We start from the raw sequence: 25722 nt of genomic DNA, 5'->3' as shown, positions 1-25722 counted from the left end.
ACTTGTTTGAGGACAGGTAATGTCTATAGAAATGTTAAATAGTTACTATTAATCAAAAGCTAAATGGTAGTATTTGGCCAGAGCTACTGTCAGGGTAAAATGGGTATGATGCCATACCCAAACTTTTGGCAGATTTTATTTTTTTAAGTTAACCTTTTGACAAAATTAATTACTCTTATCATTAATGTATGATTTTCTTAATCCTAACCCTAAACCTAACCCATTTTCTTTCTGGGGGTGGGTCCCTCATACCCCCTGTTGACTGTGCTTGCATTCAATTCCACAGTGCCATACCCAAAAATTTCTTTCTGGCAGAAACACTGACTGTGAAATCACTTTTATTCCTGGTGGTCTAATTATCATTTAATTCACTGACTAGTGATGTCAAGGATTTTAAGAACACAACAAAAATATAATACAAATTTATGATTCTACCTTCTTGATCCACGACATTTAAGTAGGTCTACCACATTTTGGCAACACAACAAAAAGTTAATCCTATAAAAATCAATGATTACTCAGTATTCTAGTTTTGTTTGCACTAGTCATTGGATATACAAGGCCTACCTGAGAGCTAGTATCTGTCTAACTTCTGTAGGAGTCAGTCTCCACGTGAGGGGTCCGGAATTTTGGCCCCAGTAATCGAGGATTTCAGAGACCTGAAATAAACAATATAAGTACATATATTTATAAGTTATATATAAGTATAAATTTATCACATGGTTGAGATTGAATAGGTATGTAATACGACACCACTAGAACACACTGATTTATTCATCATCGGCTACTGGATGTCAAGCAATTAGTAATTTTGAGGTATAGTCTTAGAGAGGAAACCTCTTACATTTTTTCAAATAGTAGCAAGGGATCTTTTATATGCACCATCCCACAGACAGGATAGCACATACCACAGCCTTTGATATACCAGTCATGGTGCACTGACTGGAATGAGAAATAGCCCAATGGGCCCACAAACGGGAATCAATCGTAGACCGACTGTGCATCAAATAATTGCTTTACCACTGGGCTACGTCCCACCCCTAGACTCGAAAGAAGCAAATATATATGTACATATTTTGTCCTTACAAACTAGGAATGCAGGAACCCCCGAATTAACAGAACCAATAAACATGACATCACTGTGACAGTTTTTAGTGAGCTGAAGTCAGCTGAATTAATCAAAGTTAAAAGTTTGTTTTGTTTAACGACTCCACAAAAGGACATTGATTTATATATCATCAGCTATTGCATGTCAGACACTTGAATTGACAGAACCTATAAACAAGACATCACTGTGACAGTTTTTAGTGAGCTGAAGTCAGCTGAATTAATTAAAGTTAAAAGGACATTTATTTATATATCACGGGCAATAGCATGTGAACATTTGGCAAATCTGACGTAATATGTAAAAATAAAAATAAGTTACTGTACAGTGATACCTTTTCTAAGTTGAGTACTGTCGCCATTTGTGTAACTCTAGCAAACTTGTCTCGTATAGTCCACGTTGTGACGGAACTCAGATAACCAACAAGAGATCGTAACTCTTTGTCAAACTGCAGTCCTCCGAGCTAAACACATTGAAATATAACAGTATAAAGAAAAATACAACAGTATCAAATATCAATTTGTATAGTGTATCTTACTGTTCATACTCACACATACACTCACACATACACTCTCTCTCTCTCTCTCTCTCTCTCTCTCTCTCTCTCTCTCTCTCTCTCTCTCTCTCTCTCTCTCGCAATGTTTCAAACTCTGTCACGCACCCTCTCTTTTTCTCCACCCCCTTTCTCCTGTTTCTTATTTTTGCCCTGTTTGCCCATGTCTGTTTCTCTCTCTCACATATCTCTCTCATCTTTCTTTCTCTCTCCGTCTCTTTAGCTCTCTCTCTCTCTCTCTCTCTCTCTCATCTCTCTGTCTCATCTTTCTTTCTTTCTTTCTCTGTCTCTCATCTCTCTTTAGCTCTCTCCATCTCTCATCTCGATCTCTCATCTCTCTCTCTCATCTTTCGCCCTGTCTGTCTCTCTTCTATTTCTATGTCTTTCTGTCTGTCAGTCAGTTTGTATCTGTCCATCCATCCATCTACCTGTCTTTTTCTCCTCCACCCTTCCTCTCCCACTTCCCTCACTCACTCTCTCATTATCTTCCTATTTACAAATTTCTCTTCAGGCAACATTTGACCATAATTTAAAATGTGCTGAAGTGTAAAAAAACCCACCAAAACCCACACATTCCATTTTATTTATTAAGTGTGAAACACTGAGCTATATCAAATAAACTTACTCTGTTGAAGGCCGACTTTGTAATGGCTTTTTCAAGCTGTACCGCAATCTCACTAGTCATGACCGTCACAAAGTTGTCGTAGTTAGAAGGGGTTAAGGAGTCCTGCAATAAATAATGTTTGTGTTAAAAAACACTAAATTTATATACAAGTATGTGTATTACACTGTCACAAAACTGTCACAGTTAGCAGTGGTTAAAGGGACATTCCTGAGTTTGCTGCAATTTTTAAGATGTTATTGACTAACAGAGACTTTAACAATTGTAATTACATACCAAATATATTTTTCTGCATAAAATATTAGTGGCTGTATATTAAAACATGTTTCTGATTGTTCTAATATTTGTACTAGGTTAAATTTCGTTTTACTTCCTAAAATGTTTTTTTTCGTATGTACAAAATTATTTTAAGACAAAATCCAATTTGGGCTTATTACAAATATCAGTATGACCAGAAACACATTGAATATACAGACACTGATATTCTAAACAAGAAAATATATATAATATGTAAGTTTAATTGTTAAAAACAGTTGAAAACATCTTACAATGCAGCAAACCAGATTGCACATATGTATAAATTTATCACATGGTTGAGATTGAATAGGTATGTAATAAAACAAATGAAACAAGCCTTCTGGTATGTTGTAGTGCAGGATAAAACACAAAACGATTACACAAAATAGGATAACAAAACTGAAAAATAGTGACAACATACCTTGAATGAAGTAAACATTGTATCGAGATTCACTATGAAATTCTGGACCCAGGGGTCATTAGCCTCAAAATTCGAAAAATCCTCCTGAAATAAAACAAAATATGACTGAAGGAAGGAAATGTTTTATTTAATGATGCACTCAACACATTTTATTTATGATTATATGGCGTCAGACATACGGTTAAGAATCACACAGATATTGAGAGAGGAAACCCGCTGTCGCCACTTTATGGGCTACTCTTTTCAATTAGCAGCAAGGGATCTTTTATATGCACCATCCCACAGACAGAGTAGTCATACCATGGCCTTTGATATGCCAGTCGTGGTGCATTGGCTGGAACAAGAAATAGCCCAACAGGGATTGATCCCAGACTGACCATGCACTGATCGAGCTCTTTACCATTGGGCTACATCCCGTCCTCAAAATATGAACGCACTGGTGTAAATCTTTCATTGGTTCTTTAACAAGCAGGGTTAACCATGACACTCACCAAATGTACCACTTGCAAAGTTTAAAAAAGAATTAGTGAATTTTATTTTAATTTGGCGAAATAATGTCAGGTAATGATTGATATTTTGTCGGAAATTAACTGTGGGTTTCTGCAATATGACACTAGCCAGCACGGTAACCTTTATGTTAGTTAAAAATGTACACCTAAAACATTATCATATTACTTTACATTGCATTTTCTCCTTCATCAGCATTCATTATTATAAACTAGTATAAAACTAATTATTAAAGGTCATAGTATGTTCTGTCCTGTCTGGGAGAAAGTGCGTATAAAAAATCTTTTGCTGCTAATGGAAAAATGTAGTGAGTTTACTCTAAGACTATATGTCAGAATTAATAAATGTTTGATATTCAATAATCAATTATTAATAAATCAGTGTGCTCAAGTGGTGTCATTGAACAAAACAAACTTTAACTTTGTTTATTATTTCTTGTCAGAGCTCATTCTGTGTGAGTAGAAATGTTCACCACATTATCTATGAAACTTTTACATTTATTTGTGATTTCCTAAGTCCAAGGGCCATAACTGTCAAAAATAGATAAATCGTAACAAAACTCCAGTACATGAAAAGGTTATACACAAAATGTCAGCTCAATATCTTGAGGCATTGTGAAAAAAAAGGTCTGGAAAAATATATCTGGGATAGACAGACAGACAGACAGACAGGCCGACAGACAGACAGACAGACAGGCTGACAGGCAGACAAAAACAAAATCTATAGTCCCCTCCCATTGGACCGATGGAGGATTAACAAATGTCTACCTCTGTTAGGTTGTGGTTGGTTGCTAGGAATGTGTCAATGAAAAAACAATACCGGTAGTATAACTGACATCTACTTCTGTTAGGTTGTGGTTGGTTGTTAGAAATGTCAATGAGAAAACAATACTGGTAGTATAACTGACGTCTACCTCTGTTAGGTTGTGGTTGGTTGCTAGGAATGTGTCAATGAGCGGCCGTATGCGAGGTTTCACCACGCTGCTTGACAGCTGAGAGAATCCGAACTCCACCACCTCCTTAAACTTCACTGACACCGCACCCAGATCAGTGAGACAACTCTGAAAACAAAGGAAGTTTTAACAACACCCCAATGCATTGCGGATTTGGCAAATATTAGTCAACAGACCTCACCATGAAAAATATCAAGAGGAGCGATTAGTTGCTCCCCTAATTTAGATTAAGGGATCCATTTAAGATATTGCCATATTGAGTATTGATATTAAATCCTTTTGTGGTACATTTTTTAAAAATTTACATGTAATGGGGAACTATAATTTGCTCTCCTTGAACTTGTCACAGGGGAGTAATGGGGAGCTGAAGCTAGGGAGCAGGAGTTGGGAGCTGGAGTGATAGCTCCCACTAAATAATAAGGTCTGCTCAAGCATCAACAAAGACATAGTATCTGGTACGCTAGCTCATGTATAAGTCATTACGAAATGTAGATTTGGTTACCCACAGGTTACGACATCAAGTTATAATTCTATTATTTTTCTTATTGAAAATACACTATTACTCATATATCACTAATTCTCACTGTATTTATATTATATTTGAATAATACACAACTGATCGAAGTGTAGGTGGTGTTGGTTTTGCCGTACAAGAGTTTTTTAAGAACAAAGTTTTCATTGTTACGTAACAATCTCCTGGTCTCGAATGAAGATTCGTAACTTATTTTGATTCCCGTCATGTGTTGTAAAATGTTCAGTACTTCCCAATTCCAAAAATACTTAACCTCACTCTTAACATGAATACCTATCTTTGATATTAGTGGTACTTTCCGACAGACAGAATAACACATACCACAGCCTCTAATATATCAATTAGGCGGGATGTAGCCCAGTGGTAAAGCACTCACTTGATGCGCGGTCGGTTTAGTATCGATTCCCATCGGTTGCCCCATTGGGCTATTTCTCGTTCCAGCTAGTGCTCCACAACTGGTGTAACAAAGGTTGTGGTATGTACTATCCTGTCTGTGGAATGGTGCACATAAAAGATCCCTTGCTGCTAATTGAAAAGAGTAGCCCATGAAGTGGCGACAGCAGGTGTCCTCTCTCTATATCTATGTGGACCATAACCATATGTCTGATGCCATATAACCGTAAATAAAATGTGTTTAGTGCATCGTTAAATAAAACATTTCCTTCCTTCCTTTCCTAATATATCAGTTGTGCAGCAATGGTTGCACTAGAGAAGTGGATATGAAGCTGAAAGCTCATACAATGTGATATTACCTCCAGCTTAGCTTTGGCTTGTTCAGTGCACTGCGGATGAAGTTTGGTTAGTTCCATCTGTAATAACAAAAAAAGGGGAGACAAAATAAATGATAATTTGTTGATTAAAAAGATGAGTGTGGCAAGGTGAAATAGTCAACTTCAATGCTACTGCAAGAAAAGTTCAGGATGCCAATATATTGCCAATGTACATATATTGCCTGCAACGAAAGCCTTCATCCACTCACTCATTACTCCTATGTATTTTATGCAGGCATAACTACTCCAGTAGTGAATTAAATTTGTATTCCATAAATTCTTTCAATCAGCAGGCTCATAGGAAACCTAAAATTATTGGTAAGGACTATTTTGACTCCACAACGCATAGACCCAGCACTCATATTTTCTTTTAAATAAATGTTTTTTTACTGCTTTCTGCAGCATTTTGAAGCAGAAATTTATGTTTCATCGACAGTGCTTAGTAATATTATATTGTGAGCAGGATTGACAACACCACAGTGATAGAAATAAGCAGAATCTTTTACTAGTCCACCGGATAAATACATCTAGAAATCTACTTGTCATCCAATATTTTCACTTGTCCAAATAAATGGTTTATTTTATTTAAGTATCAGGATGATGTTTGTGATTGCTAACAATGAAACTGCACTGAAATTTTTTTACTTGTCCACTGGACAATGACCGAGGCACATTTTGCTTGTCCAAATAAATTTTTACTTGTCTCGACAAACTGACAAGTGCTTATTTCGAACACAGCACCATACAAATGTTTTTTTCTTTAAATTAAAAATCAGGGTAAAGACTGGTCAGGCTTCGGCCTGTCTGGCCGTACCACTTCCTATGTCCTTCATTGGTATGTATTCATTCATTAATGAGCTGCCTGTTCCATGTAAAACATTTTGTTTTTTAATCTGAAACTCAATGCACGTAGGACGCAAGTAACAAGTGAAAAACACAATACAGTGAAACCCCTCAAAACCGGACACCCGTGGCACCATGTAAAATGTCCAGTTTTAAGAGGTATCCGGTTTAGAGAGGTTACGTTGTTTACTGATTTTAAAAAAAGGACTGTGATAAATGTCCGGTTTACAGAGGGTCCGGTTTTGACAGGTTCCACTGTACTAATATAAGGGTAGCACAGTGTAAAAAAAATAGTGGTATGGTTTGAGGTTGCCAGATTCTCCTTTCAAATTCACCTGTGAAGGAGATTTTCACAGATACAATAAATATATTCCACAAAACAAAAAAAACGTGGTACAGCCATATCATCTGTACCCCTTCTGTAATACACTGATAGGAGTTTAAGTAAAATACAACACCTACCTCCAAGTTCATTTTCAGTGCCTTGCAGTAGTCGCAGCTGGTATCAGCATTGTTCAAAGCCACCTGAAACACACAAAGTTCACATGTGTTTTCTTTAATGACACCACTAGAGCACACTGATTTATTAATCATCAAGCATTTATTAATAACGATATATATTCTTAGAGAAAACTTGCTACGTTTCTCCATTAGCGGTAAGGAATCTTTCATATGCACTTTCCCACATACACGACAAGAAATACCACAGCTTTTGTTCAGGGGTGGGAATTGTTGAACTGTAAAAAAGAGGAAATCTAGAGGCGTCCCGGAAATTCTTGAAATCCTAGGTTAAAATCTGTGCCATCTGACACATTTTGGAGGAAAAGATGATTAAAATGCGAGGAAATGCAATGTTCCACGAGAGGAAAACCGCGGATCCGAGAGAATTCCCACCCCTGTTTGATACATCAGTGTGAGCTACTAGTTGGGATGGGTAACCAGCTTTGGTGGTATTGTGATTAAGGCATTGGACAAAAGACTGGTAGGTACAGGGTTCGCATCCCGGTACCGGCTCCCACCCAGAGTGAGTTTTAACGACTTAATGGGTAAGTGTAAGACCACTACACCCTCTTCTCTCTTACTAACCACTAACCACAGGCCCACTGTCCTGAACAGACAGCTCAGATAGCTTAGGTGTGTGCCTGAACCATAATTGGACATAAGCAAGAAAGTAAGTTGGAGTGAATGAATGTTGGGATGGGGGGAAAACCCAATCAGACAATGGGTTCAATGATGGGATTCGATCCTGTGAACCAAGCATCTCAGGCGAGTGCTCTACCAACTGTTTAATCAATAGCGATTAAGTGTGGAGCAAAGTAGTGGTGTTTTTTTATTATAATGGAAAATAATATTTCAACCAATTCCCAACACTAGAGCATAGGGTAATTGTGATATGGGTTCACTTTAATTATGTTAACAATGGCTTAAGGTTACACACCACCATTAAATACTCCATGCAGGATCATGTGACTACTAATTTTAGGGAGTGCTCTCAACTGACAAGTACCATGTAAAACTATCAACATAGGTCGACCACAAGTTGTTTTGATTAGCATCACTTAAGCATGAGCACTACCTCGTGTTGCTGTTATAAAAGTGGCATTCCGTGTAATCATCAAAGAAAGATTTCAAAAAGCACATCAGAATTTTGTAGTATTTTTTACGAGGAAGTATTTCCTAAACCCAGCTATAATAAGCTGCTACAACAAGTAACAAAAACGACAAATGGTGGTGTGGTTACTTAAGGTTTTGTATTCTTACCAAAAATGAGTTTTGTGCTTTTTCTTTCTCTGTATCAGAACTTTGCAGTTTTCCATGCTGGAAACTCGACTGTACCAAGTTGTAAGCATGCTGGAGATCAAAACCAGATGGAAAACCGGACCGAAGCTTGGCAAAGAGAACTTCCCGAAAATCTTGCTCGAGAATTGAAGATACATGATTCAACATAGCACAGACTCCATCAACACTTGAACTGGATATTGCACGCCTAGAACAATACATGATATTAAAGAGTATGCTTTTCTTAACAGACAGACAGATTAATGGACAGACAGAGGTTGTTACTTGTCCTTACAGTCTACATGTATAACACATCTACAGGTAACAAATAATTATCTTGGTGAAATATGTAGTAAAAGATACATCAATAGTTTTGTGAAGAAGAAAATTAAATAGAAAATACTACATGAGTGGCCATTAGATACCATTTATCTTGCAAGTTGTTTTAAAATTTATCTAACAAGAGAAAGCTATTTCTTATATATCCTCAAAAAAACTAAAACAACCAGGTTTAAAGACAATTTGAAGATCTTTTCTAATAAAAACCTATTTACAACCCTAGCATGTGTAGTTTACTTATGTATCATGATTACAGGTTAACTTATTCATCACAGATCAATCAATTTCGATCTTGCTCCTTTTTTCTATATTTATTTTTTGTTCATTGGCAGTGATGGCTTGAGCCCCATCCAACAAAGCGATTTTAGGGCTAAGATTACTTAATAGAACGGGACCCTGGTAATCACCAATGAGCAACCAGTTGTATGGTTTTAAATTTTTATCAAACATATGTCTGCTATTAGTATGTGTTATAAAAAATAACAAACAATGTTCTCACCAACAGGTGTTTTAAGAAACAACACATTGACAACAATTAAAGTACAACAGGTGTGTACATGTGCATACCTGACACTTTTCTTGACGATGAAGAACGCGTCGTCCACCATGCTAGACGTCTGAGATCCCTCCTCCACACTGTCTACATGCACAGCCTGAATCAAGGACAGGAATGTTAGTTCAACACCTCCCCAGCACATTGCTTAATCAGCACGTATTACACATTAAACTAAACAAATTGTGGATCTGGTTTCAAAACTATACTGATGAACGTCCCTACAGAATAAAGTTAAAACTTTGTTTTGTTTAGTGACACCAATAGACAAAATTGGTAATTCGTCATGAAAGTCAAACATGATCTGTAACATTATTTGATAAAGCTGTATACATACACAATTTCAGTGCAATATCTTAACACATTGTGAAAAAAAAGTCCAGAAAACTATGAGGAACAGACAGACAGACAGACAGACTGACAGACATACAGACATAGTCCCCTCCGGTTGAACTAGTAGGAGACTAAAACAAATCTTGTACCTTAAGCACCATCTCTCTCATGAAATATTCCTCCATCATAATGTAGCTACCAACCAACTCTTGCATGAGTCGACTTAAATCACAATTGTTCAAAAATTCTTCAATATTGGTTGTTTCCTCTGAAAATGTAAAACACATTACAATCAAAATCAATTACGGATTGTCTGTTATTTCTTTTACGTGCATTGGGGTATGAACAGAAAAAGTCATTCGCAAACTGTGAATCGGCTAAGCCGTTCTCACATTAGTTTGCAGATGATTTTTTTTCATATTCAGATGAACATAAAAGAAATAACAGACAATACTTGAAAATTGAATTTGAATCATACTTGCCAATAATAATTCTAAAACGTCATACTTTATTTTGATTTATTTTTGGTCTATAAACAATAACACTCAGTAAAACAACTTGCCCAAATAAAATGACGTCATCAGATATGATGTTCTCTGACGACGTAATTTTTATGTTTATCGAGAATTGAACAAACTCCCATTGCCATGTCTCGACCAATGGGATGATGTTATGTGGTATTGAATGTAACGGAAATTTAATTATTATACAGCGAAACCCCTCTAAACTGGACAACCACAGAACGAAGAAAAGGAAGGAAATATTTTATTTAACGATGCACTCAACACATTTTATTTACGGTTATATGGCATCGGACATATGTTTAAGGACCACACAGATATTGAGAGAAGAAACCCGCTGTCGTCACTTCATGGCTTACTCTTTTCGATTAGCAGTAAGGGATCTTTTATAGGACCACAGAACAAAGTAAAAAGTCTGGTTTAAGCAGTATCTGATTTAGAGGAGTTCTGTTCGATACTAATATTTAAAAAGGAACTGTAAAACAACATCCAGTTTTCAGGGATTTCACTGTACACCATAGCAAATGAGGCATCAATCCTCTCTCCCATAGCATACTGTTTGAAAAATTGTGTACAAACCCTTAGTAGTCAATATTGTAATAAATATATATTTAATATTGAAAACGTGAAGAATAAATTTCTTCTTTTTTTAATTAATAAAACAAATTTGAATTTTCATACCAACCAATTATTTCTCAAAAAGTATACTGCAGCAAGGCATATGTTGTATGACTTCATTATAGAAAATCAAAACAACGGCATAGTAATAGAAAGCGGTATTACTTCACTTCCTGTTTATTGATCTAAAGGTAGCCAATCTTACCTGCTAATTTGTTAGCATCTTGCTGGCCAATTTCAAGATCGGACTGTCCAAAAAAAAAAAAAAAAAAAAATTAAATTGGGTAAAAACACTACATAATAAAGTAAAATGTATGCTTACAAATTGTAATGTTTTTTTTTAAAGCAACCCAAAAATCACTAATTACCACTACCAATAATATTCACTTGATAAGATATGGAAGCTAGTGTAACAGATAAAAATCAACCTCCACTGAGGGGTTTCGAACCACAGACTCTCAGTATGATAATATTCACTTGATAAGATATGGAAGCTAGTGTAACAGATAAAAATCAACCTCCACTGAGGGGTTTCGAACCACGGACTCTCAGTATGATAATATTCACTTGATAAGATATGGAAGCTAGTGTAACAGATAAAAATCAACCTCCACTGAGGGGTTTCGAACCACAGACTCTCAGTATGATAATATTCACTTGATAAGATATGGAAGCTAGTGTAACAGATAAAAATCAACCTCCACTGAGGGGTTTCGAACCACGGACTCTCAGTATGATAATATTCACTTGATAAGATATGGAAGCTAGTGTAACAGATAAAAATCAACCTCCACTGAGGGGTTTCGAACCACAGACTCTCAGTATGATAATATTCACTTGATAAGATATGGAAGCTAGTGTAACAGATAAAAATCAACCTCCACTGAGGGGTTTCGAACCACGGACTCTCAGTATGATAATATTCACTTGATAAGATATGGAAGCTAGTGTAACAGATAAAAATCAACCTCCACTGAGGGGTTTCGAACCACAGACTCTCAGTATGATAATATTCACTTGATAAGATATGGAAGCTAGTGTAACAGATAAAAATCAACCTCCACTGAGGGGTTTCGAACCACGGACTCTCAGTACGAGAATCCAGTGCTTTACCAACTGAGCTAATAGGGAAATTCCCACTAGCTACTGCCAGTAGGAGCATTTTATACCTACGCTCCTACATACTCCCCCTCAAGTGAAGCTACGTGCCGGAGCTGTGGGCCACGGGAAGTTGAACTGTTACTGGTCCTGACTGGGTTATAATCGTATTCTTGTGTTAAGAACACACCCAGTCCCTACGTCGGCTCCAAATGTAACAGATAAAAATCAATCTCCACTGAGGGGTTTCGAACCACGGACTCTCAGTACGAGAATCCAGTGCTCTACCAACTGAGCTAATAGGGAAATTCCCACTAGCTACTGCCAGTAGGAGCATTTTATACCTACACTACTACACTAGTGTAACAGTTAATATGTACAGGTATGCTGAAGCCAAATACAACATATTTTGTTACCTAAATAAAATTTAAAAAATTATATACTGTCTTTATTATAGAATTGTATACTGTGTTAAACAAGACTTTGTTTAATTTACACAGGTATAAACTGTATGACATTACAGCTCTAAAATCAAAAAACAAAAGAAGAAAAAAAGAAAAACAAAAGGAAAACCCCATAAAGATGGCATTGTATAGTAAAGATTAACATACCACACTGCGTCTGCGAAAAAATCTGAAATACAATTCTGATCTTGCGTTTATTAAAACCACTTCAGAAAGTAGTACGTCCAATTCTCTCGGATCCAACCTGTAAGAAATAAATGGTATAAACAGTGAAAAGTCTTAAAAAGAAAACAGAATATATATATTCATAATTTACAGGTCTTCAGCCTCTAGCACATATACTTTGATATTCAAGAAAGATGTATTATGGGAAGAAAGCAAAACTGGATGAATTTATTCAAAATGCTTAAATATTAAAAAATCTATATGTGTTTGTGGTTTGAAGATGACTGTGATGTTTATTAAGTAAATAACACAACACTCACTTGTCAGCTGACGTCTGTTTTAAAATCATCAGACTCTGATGGACTCGCTGACTCTGAAAAGAATTTGATGATGATACATATTAAATCAGGTACTCAAAACTTTGAAATGACCACACTGATTTGGAGTTAACAAAAAATTGAAAAAGCAAGATAATAAAGAATAAAGTCATGGGCATGCTAAGACGTGGATTTAAGACAGCTGAGTACTTTAATCATGAGCAGAAGCATGTTAATAGAAACAGTGATTAATGTTACACTGAAACAATCAAAGCAATGAAAAAAGAAAGAAAGAAATGTTTTATTTATGGACACACTCAACACATTTTATTTATGGTTATATGGCGTCAGGCATATGGTTAAGGACCACACAGATATTGAGAGAGGAAACCTGTTGTCGCCACTTCATGGGCTACTCTTTTCGATTAGCAGCAAGGGATCTTTTAGGGCAGTACATACCACAGCCTTTGATATAGCAATCGTGGTGCACTGACTGGAATAAGAAATTACCCAATGGGCCCACCGACGGAGATCAATCCAAGACCGAGCGAGTGCTTTACCACTGGGCTACATCCCGCCCTTCAAGGCAAAAAAGACAACTGTTTATGACCAATTTGTGAAACTCAAGTAATAAATAATAAAGCCTGGGTGGTCATTTGGTTTTCATTAGGTTTCAAAGTAGGTAGCTGCATGTATGTAGTGATATGTAGTTAGTCTGTAGTGTAGATAGTCAATTATAATTAAAAAAAGTAGCCAGCGTGGAAGTTAAAATAACTGATGAAATTCACCCATTACTGGCTTATTTTTAATAAGCCTATTACAGTCACGAGTAGATAAGTTGTATAGAAATGTTCATGAAGCTTCAAACAGTTAACAGCCAGAATTCCCTTGGAGGCAATTACATTGTATTCTGTTTATTAGTTTTTGTTGTTTTCATTTAATCAATTCTAGTTTGTGAAAAGGTAAAATATAAAACAGTCGAAGGCTTACCATTCTGTCATACTCTCTCTGTCTCTTGAAATGTTCGATGATCTTCCTTGACTGTCTGTCACATTCTTTTTGTAGTAACCTCATGATGATTATTAATTTACCGGGACCTACAAAAAATCATAATAAAGCATAAATTCATTATAAAAAAACTACATTTACGTTAGAAACAAAGGTTACTATTTTTTTTTACAACATAACCTTGATTTTTTATATTTGTTTTTAGTATGTGATCCAAAAAACAAACATTATTTTTATATGATGGTTCCATGATGGAAGTATTGTTACAGTTTAGACTACATACAGAGAAGACACCTGCTGCAAACAAAAATGAAAAGTTTGTTTTGTTTAAGGATACCACTGGAGCACACTGATTAATTAATCACCAGCTATTGGATGTCAAACATTTGGTAATTTGGACTTGTAGTTATCAAAGGAAACCTGCTACCTTTTTTCTAATGCAGCAAGGTATCTTTTATATGCACTTTTTTACAGACAGGAAAACACATACCACGGCCTTTGTCCTTTTGTGGTGCACTGGTTGGAATGAGAGAAAAAACCCAATCAGCTGAATGGATCCACCAAGGCGGTTCGATCCTGCGACGCAAGCACCTCAAGCAAGAACTCAACCGACTGAGCTAAATCCCGCCCCCCTCCCCTGCTGCCAACAATGACAGGACATAACAAACCGTGGCTTAGCAAATTCTTTGATGTGTAGCAAGTGCTTGGAACTGGAAATAATACAAAGGTTCCACCGACAGATCTTGATCCAACGACCCATCACACTTGAAGTGAGCATGCTACCACTAAGCTACATCCCACTTCTCTCGTTAGGGTCGTTTTCCATGGGTCTAGTTTTTGGCACAATGTCACTCATTTAGAAGGAAGGAAGGAATGTTTTATTTAACAACGCACAACACATTTTAATTATGGTTATGTGACGTTGGACATAACATGAGTATGGTTAAGGACAACACAGATGAGAGAGGAAACATGTTGCTGAAACACAAAAGATTAGCAGCAAGGAACCTTTAATATGCAGCATCCTTTATTACCGCCAGTGGTGTAGCACTGGCTGGAATGAGAAACAGCCCAATGGGGCCACCAAAGACACTCATATGGAAACACTTCATTAGTTCATTCATTGATTCATTCATTTATTTATTCATTCCACTAACTCTTACCATAATATGTTTCTACGAGTGGCTGGTGTATCTCCACCACTCGAGCGATGCCCTCAAACAGCAGGGTGATAGTGTCAGCAAATAAAACATTGGCTCTCTTGTCATCCGGGTCAGAATTCAGAGCTAACTTCAAGTTTTTGTCAGCCGTTTCGGATAACTAAAAAAATAACAATAAATAAATTTATATAGATATATAGTGAAGAATGTTTTTTTGAGAAAATGTGTAATGACACCTCAATACATTGAATATTATAGCTGCTTGATGTTTTAACATGTGATAACGTCAGCATATGATCAAGAGATAGAAAGAGAAAGGAAACCTGCTGTCACCACAAATGCTTCTCCTATAAAAAAAGCAACAAAGGATCCCTTTTTTCATGCACTTTCTTACAGGAAGGATACTAAATATCACAGCTTTTGATTTACAATGGTTGGGATGAGGGGGAAAAACAAGTGCATTGAAGAAGATCAATCCTGTGACCCCTCGCATGTCAGTCAAGAACCCTTCTGCCTCACAAAAGAAACCCAGAGTTAATCCAATGCTACAATATTGACTCTAAAGCTGGTAGTTATTAGATTCAAATCTTGGGACAAGCTCAATCCAGTGTGTATTTTAATGGTTCAGTGGGGAGATGGAAAACCATTACACCTTCCTTCTTACTAACAACTAATAATTAAGCTTAGCTGAATGTGGGTGCTGTCGGGTTTCTTTCTGTAGTGTGTGTATTAGTGATTAATATCAGAATTTTTTTTAATCAAGTAACTCGAAAATGGTCGATGTAAATGTATTTGATGTCAAACATAGGATTGTTGTGCTATTAGAGTGGAAATCTTTGACAACTTTTTGGTTGTCGGCAATTGCCAAAAAAATACATACATGTAGCTTGGTCTCTGACTGTAATGAGAGCGTGTTTATGTCCAAATGTCTGTCTAGCTCTCTTAGTCAGAGTACTCGGGCTAGGTCTTCGATAGACAGCCAAAATGGCTGAGGTGTGTGTTCAGAATAATGTGCTTGAACCGTAACTGAATATAAACACAAAAATAATTTAAAAATAGAAATGAGAAACAAAACCTGAGCAGAGAGATATTTTCCGAATTTCGTCAGCCCCTCGTCGTGTTGACCAAGAAGCGGGAAAATTTTGAAGAATCTCTCGACAGATGCGACATCCGCGGCATGCACAGCCGCATCAAACTTAGTCGTCACAATCGACTTGAGCTTCTCTTCCGCTTCATGCAGTAACCGAAATGACGTGTCCAGTGTACTACCTGTCAATTACAGAGTTAATATGTAATATCATTAACTGTTGGAAGAGACAAGAGCATGTAATCTATATGACTATCATTAATTGTTGGAAACAAAAAAGACCACACAACTGAATTTAGCTGAAATGTTCTATATATTCTTCATGCTGTTGAGGATTTCTTCGAAGGACAGGAAGAATTCTTCTTTGTTAATGCATAAAGTAACAGGTAGGCATGCCCATAGGGCAAATCTGTCCTAGTTAAGCCAAGAACCTTTCAGTCACCCCTTTATATATGGCTATCATTAACTGATGAAAACGACTAAGCAAAATCAACTTCTGTTTACCTAGACATGTCAGTTCAACAATAAACGTTAGTTATTCCCACACCTTAGGTAACATGAATTACCAGTAGGATAACAACAGTAAATAATTAAATTGTGAATGGAATATTGGGCAAAACCAATATTACACATTTATTTCAACCATAAAGAAGTCTACTTATTTTTGCAATATAAAAGGGAACATTTAAATAAACATTTATGATAAGTGGAAAACAACCTACATGCATATATGTGTGTGTGTGTGTGTGTGTGTGTGTGTGTGTGTGTGTGTGTGTGTGTGTGTGTGTGTGTGTGTGGTGAAGTAAAACAAAATAAAATGAGAGAAAACAACAAGAGACCTTCATCAGCATCTGCACTCATGCGGATGACATGCTCATCCAGGTTTCTGTAACGATGAATGTGAGCGGCTGCCTGAAATGTAACAAACATTTTCATTAGATATGGTACTAGTAATTAAAATTACAATTACCTGCTGATTGAAATGTAAGGAGCATTTTCATTGGATACAACACCACTAAGTATATTACAAAGATCTGAGCATTGTCTACAATGTAAGAAGCATTTTCATTGGTTATAGTACACATAACTAAATTAACTTTAATTAAGTCCATCACATAAATTAATAAAAACTATTTGTTTTGTTTTACCAATAACTTAAAAGATACAAATTCATAAAACAATGATACTTAAATTCTTATGATTGTTTTCTGCATTTTCAGTCGGTAAACTGCTACAGATCCATGTTAATAGAGAGACTGTTTAACGCAATAGTAATGGGAGGAATATTAAAGCATTGAGACCTGTTCGTAGTCTTCATTCTGTAGCGCTGTTTGAACTCCATCCGTACTGAACTTGAGATCAAGAATATCCTCTACTCTCTGAATACACTCTGTGACACGACTCTACAATCAAACATTCAACTTCAAAATAAACACACACTTCAGTCACAAAAAGAAACCCCCAAATCAACATGTATCTATATATATAAATACCGGCATTACCTAATAAATAAAACAATTTGTTTAAATATGCATGAACATTTTGCTCAAACTGTCAACAGATGCCCTTTTTTAACATCACAGACTCTTGTTTGACTCTATTATAACTTTATCAAGTGTACCGGCCTCGGTGGCGTCGTGGCAGGCCATCTACAGGCTGGTAGGTACTGGGTTCAGATCCCAGTCCAAACCCTGAGTGAGTGCTCCACAAGGCTCAGTGGGTAGGTGTAAACCACTTGCACCGACCAGTGATCCATAACTGGTTAACAAAGACCATGGTTTGTGCTATCCTGCCTGTGGGAAGCGCAAATAAAAGATCCCTTGCTGCCTGTCGTAAAAAGAGTAGCCATGTGGCGACAGCGGGTTTCCTCTAAAAAAATCTGTGTGGTCCTTAACCATATGTCTGACGCCATATAACCGTAATTAAAATGTGTTGAGTGCATCGTTAAATAAAACACTACTTTTTTTATCCAAGTGTGTTACGGGTTTGTGGATTAACCAAACTTAGTGTCCATTTTTACGGGTTGTACCTATGGTTTGTGACTTTAAAATGTGCTGAGGTGTCATTAAACATTCCTTTCCTTTACTCTCTTATGTATAACACAAACTACAGTTACTGACCTTGGCTACGTCCAGTTTCCGCACTTTGCTGCTGACGTTCTCAGCCAGCGTTGATGTGAACGAAATCATACTACTCAGCTGACGAGAATCTGTTTTTAGGATCTGTAGGTTCGGTCTGAAATGTATTTAAAGCATCACTGGTTAAATAATAAACAAGCACAAGCGTAACATAATTTGTAAGATTAACATAACAGCACAAACAAAAGTCAGCAAAAATCAAATGTCATTTACATAATATTCATGCTATTATTAGCAATAAAAGGATACCATCAAAATAATTACATCTTTATACATCATACATCTTTAAACACTTAGAAATACATTATTGAATTTTTAAAATCTACCCAGTATGAGTTTATAATCATTAATACAAGCACAATGTTTGCACACACCATGTTTGTTGTGATGAACCAAATTCATAATTTTAGAAGAATTATCATAATTTTTTTAATTTGCTTATATTTTCAATATTATTATATTAAATGTACAACCCCTGCAATTGACGGTGGACATTGGCAATGCTGTGGAGATTGCTGTGGAGATTGCTGTGGAGTTTTTACTTCTCCACTGTACTTTTTTGCCGTGGACTATTTTCAGGGTGTTTTTCAATGACATTCTTAATTGCAGGGGTTGAATTGAAATAAGGTTGATGGATGTGGAGAGGGGGACATTCAATTTCATTGATTTTACAGCGAATCAGTTTATAGAAAACAATCTGTTTTCTTGTGCTCTTGATTCACTGCAGTGGACAGTCAATGGTAAAGACAGTTATAAACCCGCTAAGTTTTTCCATTAGTAGCAAAGGATCTTTTATATGCACCATCCCACAGACAGGATAGAACATACCACGGCCTTTAATATACCAGTCATGGTGCACTGGCTAGAGTGAGAAATAGCCCAATAGGCCCACTGACGGGGATCGATCCTAGACCGACCGCACATCAAGTGAGCATTTTCCCAGGGGGCTACGTCCTGCCTTTGGTAAAGCCAGAGACAGCACCTAAGACAGATGTGACTGGATATGAGCATACCGACAGTGTGACAGGTCTGGTGTACCCATAGTTGTACAGAATGATGTGTAGTACTTACAGAGCTTTATGCAGCCCAGACATCTTGGTTTCCAGCATGTTCTGGTGGTCTAGCAAGTCCTTGAGCTCTTCATCTATTACAAACTGGAAAATCATTCATTAGACACATTAGTATGTGTAATCTAGAGGGACAATAACAATACGCTTGGGTATTATGAGAGTTTCTGTATCAGAATATTTAGCCTATATAGCATTGCCAACTGAAAAACCATTCATTATATGTACACATTATTATGTGTATTTTAGACTGAATTTAGCCATAGGAATGGGTATTATGAGTTTTTGTATCACACTAGATAGCCTATATAGCATTGCCAACTGAAAAACTATTCATTATATGTACACATTATTATGTGTATTTTAGACTGAACTTAGCCATAGGAATGGGTATTATGAGAGTTTTTGTATCACAATAGGTAACTGAAAAATCATTCATTTAAGAGTTAAATAAACATAATTATACACATTCTAGACTGAGCTTTAGCAACAGTTTCATTATCACAATGTGTATATTGTGCCTGTAAGAATTACATGTATATGTATGGTACATCCAAATAATTTCATTTACTACTATTTTAAACTGTATATTATATTACCAGAATTGCAAAATTTAATAAAGGTCACTGACAGGTTAACATATGACATCACAGTTAGCACTTGAATTACATAGAACATACTGCTATTTTAATTGATATATTTATACAAAGACAATTTTCTGTGTACATACCGTACTTTTTTTTTTTTTTTCCAGGTTAAAGCTTAAGTGTGTTTTGTTTAATGCACACTGATTTATTAATCATCAGCTATTGGATGTCAAATATTTGGTAATTTTTACAAATAGTCTTAGATAGGAAACCTGCTACATTTTTCCATTAGTAGCAAGGGATCTTTTATAATTATATGCACCATCCCACAGACAGGATAGCACATACCACTTTTTATTAAGGATTAAAAAGAAAACTATGGTTGATGCGGTGTGGCATATCATTACAATTATGATATTCTTCAGTTGTCATTATTGTGCGAAGTTTGTACATGTATGTGGTATTACTATTACTATAGTAGTGTTGGAAATAGAATAAAAATTATTTTCGTCAATTATTTCTTTCATGTTAAACTGACAAGTAAATATTTTGTAAATATCTATTTAATGATACACTACTTAATTTAGCATTCACTTGTTTTGGCTCTCATTGATGTACAAGGTGATGTTTACTCTTGTAATTAAAATAAAGATGTCAGTAAACAGGTAATTTATGACCTTTATGGGAACAGACTATAACACATTTTGATCATATATGTCAATTTCATTTACCCTTAAACAAACTTTTAATTTAAAACTGTAAGTTAACTGATTATTTTGAATTGCAGCATAAATTATTAATTATGACAAAGATATTTACTGAATATAAATTCAATATAAGTACATTCGAAATTTACACAATCTTACAACCACAAACAAAAAATAACAAAACAAATGCAAACTGATGATGTAGGTGTAGGGTGTTTGTTAGATGAATAGTGGACACTGATTGGATGCTGATCGCTTGTTGAAGTGGTAGGGTGCAGATGTTGCAATTATTCCCTACCCTCCCCCACCCCACAATTCATTACATCTGACATTCAGGGGCTTGAGTGATTTGTTGAGTGGGGTGCTTGAGCGTCAGCTGTGAGAGATTATTAATGAATTTGTGAACAGTACCATCGATGCCCAAATTGCATTCGGCTAACAACAAAAACATGAATGCGATACTTACGAAAGAATGTACTACATTTTTCAGTTAACTAGGGTAAGTGAAATAAAATATATTCCAGTCAGTTAAGGTAAAAAAAAAAAAAAAACGTGGACGTAAAGTAAAAGTTATTTACATAATACAATTATTCTGAATGGACTTTTGTCTACTATTCATTACAGATGGGGCACAAAATACAGCATACCTTTTGCAAACTGAATATGTACATGTAATAACTGAAAACAAAATTAACGGGGGATGAAAATCATAAAAATTAAATGATATGGTCTTGTTGATCTGGCATGCGAGAGGTTATGTGACACGGATGGAATGATAGTTCATCTTCCTCCACTAATTCAATGAATTTCTACAAGTCAAGTGGAGCCAATATCAATAATCTTAAAGGTCCACATTTATCAAAAACGTAATTCACTATTGTTTGGTATCTTCGTATACAAAAAAATGTACCTTAAAATTACAATATATATGAAGTATCAATAAAATAAATTTAAAAATTTTTTTTTTATCCGTTTTTAATATATTCGCAATACAAAGTCCCGTTTTTCCCATCCCAGTGCCAAAACGCCAAGTCATGTGACCCTGTGACACGCTAACTGGCATAACATGAAAGCATGATTCGCAGCCTTTCAGACATTTTACTGGGAAGGTGAAATGTGTATGTATATCTATAGAAGAGGGCCTTGTAAGTTGTCAAACTTGTGCCCAATTCTTTTGTTCTTTGTATAATAAAATATGTTTGCAATGTGTATAAAACGCAAAAATTTTATTCTATTGAATTGAATGGTATGGATGGAATATTCTTTTGGAGATAGTTTTCAAATGTAAAATATGGTGAACCATTGTTTAGTGTTTGGATGTATCAAAGAAGCAGCTTTTCCGAACTTTAAACAAACTGACAATCACAGGGTTTGTATGGAAGTGGCTCTTCAACAGAACCCGTGCGTAATGGAAATATGACACCTATTTTTATTTATTATTATTTTTTTAAACATATCTGTTCCAAGCCTGTATCCCCACCGGCACATATCCTACGACTGCGCATGATATGTACAGCAAACAAGAAACTACAATGAGCATGAGCTAAACTAGAGCTCAAAAGGGTGAGGGAGGATGAGGGGGCAGGAGGCAGGGAGGATACCAGAGCAGGGGCGGCATTGTAAAATATACTGGTACGGCTCGAGGTTGCTAGACTATTCTTTCAAATTCAATTGAGAAGGACATTTTCACAGATACAACAAATATAACCCACAAAAGTGCCTCTTTAAAAAGTGTTACGGCCATGCACTGTCCCTGCAGTGGTGTAGGGAGGGGGCCAACGGGAACAGCCCCCACCCCCACTCCCATCAAACTTTTTTTTAAACTATTAAATTTTATAAAATCATACATAAACATTTACCGGTATTTATATACATAGTGTGGGTTGTCTCCCACCCCCCCAATCCCAACATAAAATCCTGCCTATGCCTGTGAAGGGTACCAAGCCTAGAACGATGTATTTCATAATTAAAAACATCCTTTTTGTGCATGTGTGCGTGTGTGTGTATACAGACACACACAGAGAGAGTGGACTCTGTCCAAACCGGCGTTATCTGTAACCGGCACAGTTTTTAAGTCCCATTCAGATACCGTTAATTTGTTATGGAAAAAAACACTCTGTCGACACTGGATGCCTTCTATTCTTCTATTCAAGAACAAAAGAACGGTTCATGTAGTAATTAGCTCTGTCTTCACCGGCATGTGATCATACCTCTACTGTCTGCCACCTTTTAGACAATGACGGCAGTTCCCCAGTAATTAGGACACCACAGAAAGTCTTACGAAATAATCGTACCTTGTTGAAAGCTTAATACATAATGAATAACACCTGTAGTAACGTGTGTAGGTAGCAAGATAAATTGTATTATTATTTGTATGTGTTCATACCTGCATTGTATCATACCGATCCGTCTAAAACAATAAATTCATATCCCTATTTTATGTGATATTAATCAATAAAATAATGTTATTTATTCTGCTTGTTGTTTTAAATGTATTCTGATCTGAACACATATTTTTATTAGTCAAATGTTAATATCTCACTAGGTTAACGTGCTTATATACCACTTACTCGCCAATTGAGGTACCACTAGCATAGATGTACAAATGTGATAAGACCAAAATGTCCAAACTAGTGTCTGCTAAGAATCAGCTGGGTTTTTTAAAAATCATTCTCTGCTGTCGGCATGTTGACCTACTAACAGAATACCAGATGCTACATCAAAGGTCTGATGTGGGTCAAATTGACTGAGCAGTGGGGGATTTCCCAAAGCGTTTTACAAAAAGTCACTTTATTAATAACTTTTGCAGATCGAATATAATAACTGAAAACAAATTTTAACAGGGGTCTTAAAAATCATAAAAATTAAATGATTTGGCCTTGTTGATCTGGCACGTGTGAGGTCATGTGACACGCACCAAATGTTAACTCATCTTCCTCCATTTTAAATCAATTTCTATGAGTTATGTGGATCCGATATCGATAATTTTAAGGAATAAACAAAAACAACTTAATAAAATTTATGGTTTTAGGGGTTTGTAAAGTTTGGTATTTAGATACTTACTTGTTTAAACTTTATTGCTAATGAAGGTGTTCTAGAACTGTGAAGAAAAACCTCACAAATGAACGACAGACAAAAACAAATCGGATATTTATTACGGGAACCGTGCACGACAAAACAAAGTGGACGGAGTTGGATGTATAACACAGTTAGGGACGTTGACAACACAATAGTCAATACATCAAATTATTTAGTTGGCTGTTAGTGCGCCAATCAAGGAACCAACACTTTTTTGGTTGTGCCGACAATTTGTGGAAACAGCGGGTAACAGGTTTTCTTGTTGCGTCATGTTGGCAATTATTGAATTAAAGTTAGCATATGCATAATTATTCGTCGCTAGAAGGAGCAAAGACGATACTGACAAATGTGTACGAATACAATTTTTACAAAACTGACATTCATAAATTTAGAGTTATCTCCCTTCGAGAAGCAAAAAGTTCTACAACCTCAAAATCTTAGGGTAGTTGTCGATATATAAATGCATTTTAGTATTAGTTTACAATAGCTCTTCAAAATATACCTCTTTTGTACACAGATCATCTAATGCTTTCTGAATATCATCAACATCTGTTAGGTTTTCAATGGAATCCATTGGTGTAGCAGACGTGTCATCGCCTCTGGACGTCGCCATTTTGACATCCATATGCTGTTTCTAAAAAACTACTATGATTTCTTAAAATCATCAATATTGGTATAATTCAGCACATGCACTTAGAAGTCAAAACAGTAATTATGAAACTTGGTATTGGTGAATAAATCTGACGCTGCCACATCTGTTATTGCTTTTAATTAGAAGCAACATGTCTTCTTTTATGAATTTCGCACATAGGCCTATCTCGGCATTTCGTTTTTTTTTAAATAATTATGTAGAATTGTGGCCGTAATGATATAGAGTCTACTCAATAATATGGCTCTGCCTGTTGTGCAATCCTTTTGATTCTTTTTTGGTCAATAAAATATCTCAAAACAAAAACAAAACAATAATATGGCAGTCTACCTATTTTTTCAGGGTATGCGGTCAAAACGGCCCCATGATGAAACGGCCCTGAACATGTAAGTCAAAACGGCTAAAGAAAAAAGTCAAAACGGCCAAAGAAAAAAGTTAAAACGGCCAAAGAAAATGGTCAAAACGGCCAAAAGAAATGGTCAGAACGGTCCCATTAGTAATAATTAGTAACCAATATAGCCTATATCACAGGCAGTTCAAAAAAAAAAATATATAAAAACAACCAAAACAACGGAATCACTGGTAACAATTTATTAGCCTACACAACGCAATTAAGACCACCAATTAACATTTTATTTAACAACACTGATATCCCGACCCGGCCGTGCCCCCCGGACGAGTTCCAAGTGGAGCTACTCGTCGGAGGTGGGGGGGGGGGGGGGGGGCGTGCGTGCCCGCCCTGTAATTTATTATTTTAATAATTCATTGATCAAAAGAAAAAAGGGGTAGTGGACCGTATAGATCCTCCGAGTGAGTGCATATCGCCTGAACAAGTTCTTAGTGGCTACAACGTGCCTATCCCCAATTAATTTAATCATTATTGTACCACGCTTTGGTGTCGGTTCCTTTGATTTTGATTTTGAGCAAGATATTACGTTCCCCACTAAAAACTCACTCAACCGCCGCAATAACCGTGGTCTAACTAGACGAATCTCTCGTAAAAGGATGATGTAACTATAGGAGAAGCCACGGTGACGTCACATGTTTTGATCACGTGGTACCGCGTGAGCGCTGGTAGGCAAGAAACCAGTTGACAATACTGGCATTAGTAGTAATGAACAATCGAATATTTTTCCGTCAATTAAATCAGTGTAGACTAGTTTTGATGAATGGTATTTTGTCATGGTAATTTCATACGTTGTTGTTAGATGCACAAGTCACTGTAGTAAGGATTATGAAATTAGTTTCATCAAATACAGTGGAAGCGAAACGTTGAACAGTTAAAGCTGACAACAATCAACTTTGCCCATCCCACAACGGAGATCGTCATTTTATACAAGGTTTGTTGTATGTTATTCATTCGTAATACTAATACACGTCAGTATTTATTGAAATGAAAATTGAAAAGATAATAAAATAAAAAATAATAATAATAAAAGCCCCCCACCAAAC

At 36.1% G+C, this 25722-nt stretch overlaps 1 protein-coding gene across 1 annotated transcript in view; it reads right to left on the bottom strand.

The window, feature by feature from the left end:
- LOC121387952 (conserved oligomeric Golgi complex subunit 4-like) overlaps positions 1-24246 on the bottom strand; it is a 35190-nt gene extending 10944 nt beyond the window's left edge. The window contains exons 1-21 of the mRNA XM_041519136.1: positions 24124-24246; positions 19254-19336; positions 18165-18279; positions 17346-17447; positions 16884-16956; positions 16033-16226; positions 14961-15117; positions 13780-13886; positions 12793-12845; positions 12455-12551; positions 10951-10993; positions 9756-9874; positions 9288-9373; positions 8364-8589; positions 7065-7127; positions 5742-5798; positions 4419-4565; positions 2999-3082; positions 2284-2385; positions 1440-1568; positions 568-659 (exon numbers count right to left, since the gene is read on the bottom strand). Of these exons, the coding sequence (XP_041375070.1) occupies positions 568-659; positions 1440-1568; positions 2284-2385; positions 2999-3082; positions 4419-4565; positions 5742-5798; positions 7065-7127; positions 8364-8589; positions 9288-9373; positions 9756-9874; positions 10951-10993; positions 12455-12551; positions 12793-12845; positions 13780-13886; positions 14961-15117; positions 16033-16226; positions 16884-16956; positions 17346-17447; positions 18165-18279; positions 19254-19336; positions 24124-24246 (2252 nt within the window). The remainder of the gene's footprint in view (positions 1-567; positions 660-1439; positions 1569-2283; positions 2386-2998; positions 3083-4418; positions 4566-5741; positions 5799-7064; positions 7128-8363; positions 8590-9287; positions 9374-9755; positions 9875-10950; positions 10994-12454; positions 12552-12792; positions 12846-13779; positions 13887-14960; positions 15118-16032; positions 16227-16883; positions 16957-17345; positions 17448-18164; positions 18280-19253; positions 19337-24123) is intronic.
- Positions 24247-25722: the final 1476 nt, after the last annotated feature.

This window comes from Gigantopelta aegis, chromosome 14 (assembly GCF_016097555.1).
Source record: "Gigantopelta aegis isolate Gae_Host chromosome 14, Gae_host_genome, whole genome shotgun sequence".
NCBI classification, from domain to species: Eukaryota; Metazoa; Mollusca; class Gastropoda; order Neomphalida; family Peltospiridae; genus Gigantopelta; species Gigantopelta aegis.
Note: the sequence above shows the minus strand (reverse complement) of the source record. Positions and strands in the feature narration are given on the sequence as shown.